General features: G+C 32.5%; 1 protein-coding gene across 1 annotated transcript; it reads right to left on the bottom strand.

The window, feature by feature from the left end:
• Positions 1 to 3,092: 3,092 nt before the first annotated feature.
• On the bottom strand, positions 3,093 to 8,509 carry LOC100788887 (lectin 10). The gene is made up of 5 exons (XM_041017771.1): positions 8,444 to 8,509; positions 6,697 to 6,861; positions 5,092 to 5,105; positions 3,405 to 3,692; positions 3,093 to 3,297 (listed from the first exon to the last, which is right to left on the bottom strand). Exons 1-5 carry the CDS (start codon positions 8,507 to 8,509, stop codon positions 3,093 to 3,095), a joined length of 738 nt encoding a protein of 245 aa, XP_040873705.1.
• Positions 8,510 to 10,096: the final 1,587 nt, after the last annotated feature.

Genomic DNA, 10,096 nt, shown 5'->3' with positions numbered 1-10,096 from the left:
GACAAATCCACCAGTCACCAGCTACAACCAAAAGAACAAAATATAATCCATAAAATAAGAAGCAGTATATGATAACACATGAACATATACAGATTGCTACTGTCATTGTTTTGGCTAACCATTACTTCAACTCTATACCTACCAATGTACATACCAGTCAAATACAAAATCCTGAATAAAAACATGCTGATGCACTAAAACTCTAATTACCTTAGAACAGGCTGATCATTATCTTTGCCACATTCGCATGTGAATGGTCCTGTTTCGATGTCAGTCTTTCTATGACATTGAATGCAAGCTGGATAACACCATGAATGACTATCCATGACTATTTTGCTAATAGTGCCCACCATAACACAAACAACATCCTGAGAGAAAACCATAACAATCAAATTGCCAACCATGAAATGCCAGGATTAAATAAACACTAGACATTAGACATAATATGTTGATCTGAACACATCTAGACAAATTGGGCTTTTTATTGCAATGAATACACAATAAACACAAATAACAAGACCACCTCAGAAATGCCATTGATCTCGGAAATAGTTTTGGCTTCAACTTTTGAAAGAAATGCATCATTTGATGATAACTGGCTTACCCATGAAAGTTGTGAACTTCCTTGATCGCCAGGTGCCAAAACTGGGCTGACCTCAACACCTAAATCTAATAGCCTATGGCAATCAAATAAATAGGAAAAACCAACAGAAAACACTCAACACAGTTGATACACCAATTTAACAGGCACAGAGTGAAGGGGAAAACCAAAATACCTCTCCCTAAATTCTTGGATTTCCAATACATGTTCATTAATTAATAATTTTGAGGTCTTGAACGAATTGCTCACTAAAGCTGGATAACTTCCTGTAAGTGTGAAAAAAATCAACACGAAAATTTATCTAATCCCCACCCAAATCAGTAAAGAAAACATCACACTTACCCTGCGCATCTTTTATCCTGGCATGTGTCAAAATAATAACGATCGACCCATCATTCCCACATTCATTCAAATAGGCTAAGAACTGCATACAATAATTTTCCCAAAGTGTGCAAGATAAAACTTCACCACTACAGGAAAGGAACAACATTAAATCTATTACTTCATAAGGATCAAATATAGATAACCATCATCCAGCATGGCAAATAAAATCCATGACAATATAAACTGGCAATAACCAAATATATATAGGAGGGGGGAAAATTGCTGTAAACCATAACCTCAAATCCTTCATTTTAAAACAACCCTGGTATTTTTTGATGAGACATGCCGAAAGAGCACCTGATCAACGACCCCAATAATATCTTAAAACACTAGAAAATAAAAACAGGTCATTGAAAAAAGAAAAAAAAAGTGATGATCAAAATGAAAGCACAACCTGTGACTGGGCTCACCAACCAACAGACCAGCCACAAAATTTCCACCCACGACATTTCCAAATTCAACAAATCTAAATTCCTTAAAAGGCAGCTGATGCAAATCAGCTTCTTTAACAACAGTCACTCCAATAAAAACTAACTTGTACTCGTGTTCACACACTCTAAATTGACCATCATTCTTCACCACTTTGAAATTATGCATAACATAAGTGGAATTTTCCTTCAAATTAGCTTTCCAACACTTTAGCTGGTCTGCTTTACAAACAACATGAATTTGATCACCCTGTAATATGCAAGCTATATAATCAATTGATGGTATGAACAACAATCCAACAACCAAATAAACAGCAAAAAACATACCTCAAAATCAACAATAACCATTTTCGCTTGCTTAGACTTGTTGGGAGTCCCAACGAACCAAAGATCCGTGATTCTCACAACAAGTTTAAGCGCCTCTTTTGACCCATCAATAGAATTAATCTTGTCAGGAATCCTTGCCATAAAGTTGGATAGAACTACCAATTCTAAATGAATAATGTGATAAATCCAAAACCATGAAAATGTAATGCAACCATCAACAAACAAATGGAAGCCGCCGAAAACAAAAACAACAAAGTTTTGTTTACAAAAAACAGAACACCAACACAGACTTAAACGACACATGCAATAACATTTCGATCAATGCCAACATACCATAAAAACTATTACACTATAAGTTGATCTATTCAGCCAATACATGCAACAACCTCAACCAAAAAGAAAATAGCCTAGTCAGCAAACAACAGAAAAGCACAACCAAAAAACTATATCTCTAAAGGAATAATATGATCAATTGAAAACCATGCAAATGCAATCCAACCATCAACACACAAATGGAAGCCAACGAAAAGAGACAAAAACAAAATAGCCAAGTCAGCAAACAACAAAAACCATAAAGTTGGATAGAACTGCCAATTCTAAATGAATAATGTGATAAATCCAAAACCATGAAAATGCAATGCAACAATCAACAAACAAATGGAAGCCGCCGAAAACAAAAGAAAAAAGTGAAACTGAAGAGGACACCAAAATGAAGAAGAAAGAATGGAAATCGAGGATAAATGAGCAGGTTCGAAGTTGCTAGTGAAAGGACCCAAAAACGCTGGAGAAGAAGCCATGTACACCACCAACAGAAGTAAACCATCGAAGCTGGAAACACCAAAGCTTAACACTCAACAACACACCAAGCTACGTGGCATAAAACCAAGCCAACTACCCATAATCATAAAATGATCAAAAAACCAAGAAAATGGACAGATGTCAACACCTCAGTCATGGGCATTTTAGTAAATTTACCATACTCCAGTTTTAGTATATAGATACTGATATAAAATAATATTTTAGAGAAAGATATCATTACATTTTTAAAAGGTTATCTAAACATATGTACCTAAATAACTGGCCACAGATTTAACAATAATGGACTAAATGTACTATTAGTGCTTGATATATAGTTGAAAGAAAAGTTCACGAAACATGCACCAAATTTAAACAAACAAGAACACATGATTACTAATTCAATAAAACCAAGTTTGGCCTTCTGAGGGAAACACAAAGACTAGTACAAAAATCCATAAAAAAGACTACGGTAGCACAATTGTAGAAATGAAAGGACCCTCACATTACTCTATATATTATTCTCCTTACATAACACTCTATTAATTAACCTCTATCTAGATGCGTGAATTGAAAGACCAAGAAAGAATGTCATGTGTTTCAACCTTATCACCAGTGGCACCAGAGAAACCAATTCTAACCGATTCCGGAAGAACAGCCCGCAAATCAATGGATTGTAAGACGCGAACAATAGTGGCAGGTTGAGTATTAAAATAGCCAACAACAACACTCAATTCTTTAACATCAGCGTAATACCTAATGCTAGCTTGTCCAACAGAACCATGAGGAACATAATTAATAGGCCAACCTACAGTTTCCACCGATTCAAGAGTGTTGATGTCAATTCCAATATGAAGAGCCACAGGGACAGGTTTGGGATCCCATTCATTTCCAAAGCTGTAGCCACGATTTGGCTTTTGTATGCGTTGAAAGTGGTTTCGGGGCTGAATAGTCCAAGGTATCCCCCAGATGAATTCTTGGGGATACTAGGGTCAGCATCGAAAGGTATGATGAAAAAAGACAAGCCATCAATGTGGATTTCAAAACCAGCGGAATAATAGTCTACGACGAAGGAGAATGATGTTTCTAAGTTTGCGAGTTTGCCTGTGGTTTTGTCCCAAAGGTGCACTTGTGGAATATAAACTGCACAACCAACACTGGGTAGGCGAATATTGGCAGTGCCATAAGATAAGGTCCATTATTGTCTCTTCTTCTCAATTGAATTGCACCGTCTAATGGACGCTCATCGCCAAGGAAACCGATGTTGGAGTTTTGTCTCGGCGCGAAATTGGGGAAGCGCAATGAAAGTGAATCAGACTTCACATTGTTGATCAGCAACACAAAACAAAGGGAAACCATGAGAATGTGGAATGAATTTTGTGTTTTAGCCATGGTTGAGACTTGAGAGATTACTTGGAATTTGGAAACTTAATTGATTGGATTTGGGTGCATGGCAAACGGGGAGATTTGAGATATATATAGGCTCGCTAGGGCCTGTTAAATCAGCAAAATGAATACAAAATAGTTTCCCAAGAAAGCATCTTACATAGTAATGTGTGTGGTTAAAACAGGTGAAAACTCCTCGGAAAATTAATTTTGGTCAATATATCTTGGACGCTAGTCTCAAATATATGTAGTTCTTGCATGGCGACAAAAGCAAAAGCTCTAACATATTTATAATTTTATTTTGAATAAATATTTACCTAAATGCTTTCTAGATCCAAATTTTTACAGAAATGCTGCTTAAAATCAAACTACATGAATGTGAATATTGTCTCTTCCACATTAAAGACACACATGATCACTTTCAACAATGATAATATACTTGCACGAGGTACTAAGGTAATTTTTTTCACTCCAATGTGGTGTCTCTTCCTCCTTCTACCGTGTGAGTTCCTTCTCCAGTGCGATGAGAATGGACACCTATAATGATACTTCAACGCTCAAGTAAAATTTTGCCCTAAATACAATAGATGAGAGTAATAAATGAGTAAAATAAATAGTTTCTTACCTCAAAAATCTCACTTTTTATGGACACATATTGTAGTAATAATTTATTTATTTTTTACTACAAGTTAGAACATCTTTAATGGGGTTCTTGAGCTCAAGAACTTTTGTCCATCATATCTACCACTATTCTTGTTTGACAATTTATTCATGATGGAAGTTGGCTTCTAGGGGAAGAACTCCTCTTTTTTCAAAAAAATATTGTTTTTAATGTAAGTGAGGGAAAAGAGAGGCAATGTTGTTTTTTTTTATATATATATATATATAAGTAAAATCTAAGAACCTAAATTAAGTTCTACCACTAGAGCAAAAAATGGTAAAAGTCATTACATCTTATGTGATATTATAGGATTCACAAAAAGTGATTTAAGAATTCAAAATGGGTTCTTCTATTAAAGATGTTCTTGGAGTTCTCCCTAAATACAATAGAATGCATTATTACAAAAAACACTTTCTACATCGATTAATTTGCACTTTCTACATCACTTATTAACCATCGTCGTAATAAACACTTCATCCACTTTGAGGTCGTGCAAGCTAGAAACCTACCTTGCAATGAGTAACTGAAACAATATAAACAATACATAAATACAACAATTTTTTAAAATAAGTGGCTACATCATGTTCCTCTGCAGAACCCTTTCATAAGTCAAATAATTGATACTACGATATTAACAAGAAGGAGACACATGCCAGCACCAAAAAAAAACATAGACACTTGCCAAGGTGTCACGTGCTCACATACGTACTCTAGAAGCGAGTAGTTTACTTTTTACAAGTTATATTAAATAACTATTTTTAACATAGTTTTAAAAAAATATATTACATACAATGAAGTATAAATTAAATGATAAAATTCAAAGCATTTAAAATTTTAATTTATAAATATTTTATCTACCAGAAACGTCATACTTTAATTATAATTATTTATGACGATATCTTCAAACAAGCACAAATTTATTGTCAAATATCTCTTCTATTTTAAAATTTAATTTACTTAACACAACAATACTTTTGATCTTTATTATAACAAATAAGTTTTAGTGTAAAAATACCCTTAAACTTGTTTCTTATAAAAAAAACACCATAAAATTATTTTACTAATTAATCATAAACACTTCATCATATTAAATATTAATATTGAAAAAATATTTTAATTAAAAAATTTAACTCAATACAGTGTAAAACATAAAAAATGTACTTATTATAATATAAAAATTATTTTTAACTCGTATTTTTAAGGTACTAACTAAGGAAATAATAATAGAAAACTGTTATTAAAAATTTCGTTTAATTTTAATACATTATTACAGTAAAGGTATGTTATTAATTAAATAAAATTTATATTAGATATAGTTTTTAAAATAGTTACTTCTTTATAAAATTCATTCTTCCATATTATTAGACCTGTTCCAAACACATATGCATAAAAAAAATCTGAAAAATAAATAAACTCTAACTTACAAAAGCAGAAAATCAACGAGTAAATCAAATAATCAATCCCTAGACAGCTTTATTATATTAGTATAATTACAATATAATATAACATAACATATTCTTTTGATTTGAATATTTTTAATAAATCCACTTATTTTTAATATGAAATAAATCATATTAAAAGAAAAATATATATGTCCGTAATTTTTTATAAAAATTAATTATTACTTTTTATCAATATTAAAAGAAGAAAAAAAAAATCTTATATATAGCAATACAACACAAGGCACCGCAAATCAGAAACAATAAACAATGAAAATAAAATAAGTAAATAAATAAAACGATGCAGAACCACACCACGGCCACAAAACAACTCACACTTAATCATAATTTGTGAAACGTTCACTGATTTTAGGGATATAATAAATCCAATATTTGTTTCAGAGTTAAAATTTTAACTATACAACATATAGCTATGTATAGTGGCCATAATCCTCTAAAATTTAATGGAATATGATCAAATTAAAAGGCATGGGCAGTATGAAAATCTTTTAAAACATTTGGCAATTATATCATTTATTACTTCATCTTAAAGGTTTTTTACTCTGCTGCAAAAACCAGATAATATAGCACATGTAAAATTATTATATAACTCGAAATATTCAAAGCACACATTAAACTACCATTGACAAACACAAGGTAGTGTTGAGAAATTACCAGGGTATAATCAAGCTCTTCCAAAAGCTTTTCACCAAATTCATCAACAATCAGCTCAGCATTACATCCCAATTTCTGTATGTTAATGCCATTTAAGAATGAAGCCAAAGTGCGGAACAGGAAAAGGTCTCGATATATAATGGGCTCTATCCCTGGCCTCTGAACCTGCAAGTACGCCAAAGTGCGTCTTTAGAAGTGGATTTAATATTGTTCTAAAACTTTACTCTTTTCCCTCTGCTTAAATTTTAGCAATGCATTTGCAGCACTTTAATCATATAAAACCATAAAGTGTGTTTGGATGGGAAAATTTAAAATTTTGATAAATTTTAAATTCTAAGAATTTTAAATATTTTAATTGAAATTCTTTTATTTTCAAAATTTTGTGTTTAGATAAAAAAAAATTAAAATTATGAGGGTGAAAAAAATGAATGAAAAAAAGAGAGAATATATGATTGATATGCTAATTATACGTGTTCTTTATATACTCACACTCGATCGATGTTCCACGAACTCAGATGGTATTTCTTGAAGAAGACTGTAAGAAGAAAATTTCAATTTCTTACCTTTTAGAAGAAAATTGAAATTCCAGATTTTTAATTGTTTAAAATTTTGTTTTAAAATTTCAAAATTTTAAATTCTTCACAAAAAAAACATCCAAACAATGAATTCTAGATTACAAAAATTCAAATTAACTGATAAATTACTTTTCTCAATTAAAATTCTCTATCCAAACGCACTCTAAAAGTATTTTGACAAATTAAAGTCATATTTAACAATAGTAATTAGGAAAACATCAAAACAAGTAGAAACTAGAAAGAAGGAAAAAGTCAAAATTCATATATCACTAATTATAAACAAAGAGTCAAAGACAATTGAAAAAAAAAAGGAATGTAATCAACAGATTTGGAACAATATGGACAAATATCAATGAATCAACCCAATGCTTTTAGCAAAGAAATTATATCACAACAGGATATTGAATTGTTATGAACATAAAGGCAATGGCTCAGATGCAACAAAAAGAAGATATTAATTCTTCGATAAGAGATACCATCTAGTACAGATTCCCAGCACAAAAGAACCACAACTCTAGAATTATGTCTTAAAGTTGCTTATAGAAATTCACTTAATAGGGTCTACTATACAGAGCCATACATCACTCAAACAAATAAAAAAAGTATCTAGTGGATGAATAACCATGTTTATAAACATGACTGGTATGCCCTGCATACACTAAAGAGAAGTTGCATACACCTAAAAATTCATTTTTTGACTCTCTTTTTACTACTAGGTTAGATCTTGTTTGTGAAAGGCAAAGGTTAATAAGCTAAAAATATGGACCTATAAGAAGGTTCATGAACTCATAAGTATTTCAAGAACAAAGGTTAAATGGCCTGGATTACTTTACTACCATCATTTATACCCGACCCCAAAACATTCTCAACAACTTCTTAACTTGAAAGTTGAAACCACCTACATTGAACCACTTCCAAGTTCTGACAAGTGCAGTGCCCTATCCAGGTATATTAGTGGAATATATAAGTTCCATGGAAGGTGTAAATTCCTCAATCAGACAGTCAACACTTTTCATGGAGATTTTAATGATTCAACTTTATATAAGATTGATTATCTTTATGCTTCATGTCATTCACAATTAACCAATATATATCATTCAAGATATTAACTAAAAATGGTGCTTTTGAAGTAAATTGAGAGGGAAAACAATGATAAGAAATTATTGCCTGACCTTAAATATGAAGGTTGATGTTGACACAGTGACAGGTTTTTTAGACATTCCACCATAAGTCGCCATAGTTCCTCCCTGTCTGCAAGGTATGGACTCAAATTATCATCATAATAATGATATATATTAATAGAAAATAATGTTTCTACTCTTAAAGTCTTCACCCAATATCTCATGTCATACCTAAAAAATTTGAGTACCAAAGAAGCAGCATTGCCACCAACACAGTTAAATCCCAAAACAGGTTCAGGTGTACCACCCTAGCATGTCAATTTGATGCAAAATAAGTCACCTAAATTCAATATAGATAATAATGCTTCAAAAAATATTTTCTTTCAACTTCCTTAGCATCCCATAAAAGCAAGTTCAAAATTTTAAACAAATAAAATCATATCCAAAACACACCTCCCAATTGCTTAACCAATGACTATCAATAATAGGAACATTCATCTCAAAAATTGACATCTATCTCATAGCATAGACCAAAACAATAATAACAAGCCAAGGTATACCAGGAGACTCTTGACATTCTTCACTTCCAATTCGCTCTCAGTGAAAACTTCATCAGCACCCAAATTCTTAAGCCTTTCTTTTACTTCGTCGACCCCAGACCTGTAGCAAAAGGATTTGCAATGTAAAATTTAGTCTTCTCATTTTGCCAGAAGTGGAAAAAAGGGAGGGAATAAGAAGGATATCTTAATAATCACATTATATTTTTAAAAAATGAAAAAAATATGTTGTAATGACCAAACAAACCCCCAAAAAAATACATAGAAGCTAATAACAAAACAAGCAAAAAACCTTCCAATGAGCACATGTCCCTTATAATATTAATATTGGGAATGCCACACGATTTTGCAATCTGAATGACACACTGGCCAACCATGTTGGTCGCCCCATTTTGCACAATAACATCTCCTGTTGACATCCACTACCATATTCATAAAATTTTAGTTTGTTTTTGCATGAGCGGTCGAGGTGGAGAGGCACGAGGTCAAGAAGCACGTGAGTGTTGTGGAGGGAAGGGAATGGCTCGGTGAGGCGTAACACGTGCAAAATGGAAGACGCGAAGTGTAGCGCCATCATTGAGAGAGAGAGATGATAAGAGTGTGTGTGGAGAATAGAAATAGAATGAGAATGAAGATAAAAGGGAGAAGAGGGAGAGGTCAGGAAGTGGCTGAGTCACACACACGCCACCAATTATTCTCACTTCACTTTGTTTTTAGATCTTCACAACGATGGAGGCGCAGACAAAGAGAGAGCAAGGAGGAGAATTTAGGATTTTTCAAAACTAAGGGAGAGAGATTAAAAAGATGAAAATAAGGGCTGAGATAGAGAGCCAGTTCATATTCCTTAAGAATATTATTCTCACATTCTACGTCGGTTCTACAAGAACTAATGTTGTAATACGTTTTCAAATACAGTCTTATCAAAACCGTCTTTAAAATTTTCCAGTTATTTACAAAAATGCCACCATTTTACTTACGACATCGGTTTTTGTACAACCATCGTAAAACTTGTGTTGTAGAAGACCATTTTTGGGGTAGTGATGGCATGAATACAACTGGTATGTCATCAAAACTTTGATGATGAGCATAAAAGCTAGACATCCTTGCTAACGAATGGGCGACTCGATTGACTTTCCTATGAGTGAAG

This window comes from Glycine max, chromosome 8 (assembly GCF_000004515.6).
Source record: "Glycine max cultivar Williams 82 chromosome 8, Glycine_max_v4.0, whole genome shotgun sequence".
Taxonomy (NCBI): domain Eukaryota; kingdom Viridiplantae; phylum Streptophyta; class Magnoliopsida; order Fabales; family Fabaceae; genus Glycine; species Glycine max.
The sequence above is the reverse complement of the archived record's forward strand: the minus strand, read 5'-3'. Positions and strand labels throughout refer to the sequence as shown.

Coding starts and splice junctions, on each gene's coding strand:
- LOC100788887 (XM_041017771.1), bottom strand. CDS start 8,509: ATGGCGACTTATGGTGGAATGTCTAAAAAACCTGTCACTGTGTCAACA. Junction 6,862..8,443: donor CATCAACCTTCATATTTAAG/GTCAGGCAATAA, acceptor GCGTACTTGCAG/GTTCAGAGGCCAGGGATAGA. Junction 3,298..3,404: donor ATGAATGGGATCCCAAACCT/GTCCCTGTGGCT, acceptor TGGACAAGCTAG/CATTAGGTATTACGCTGATG.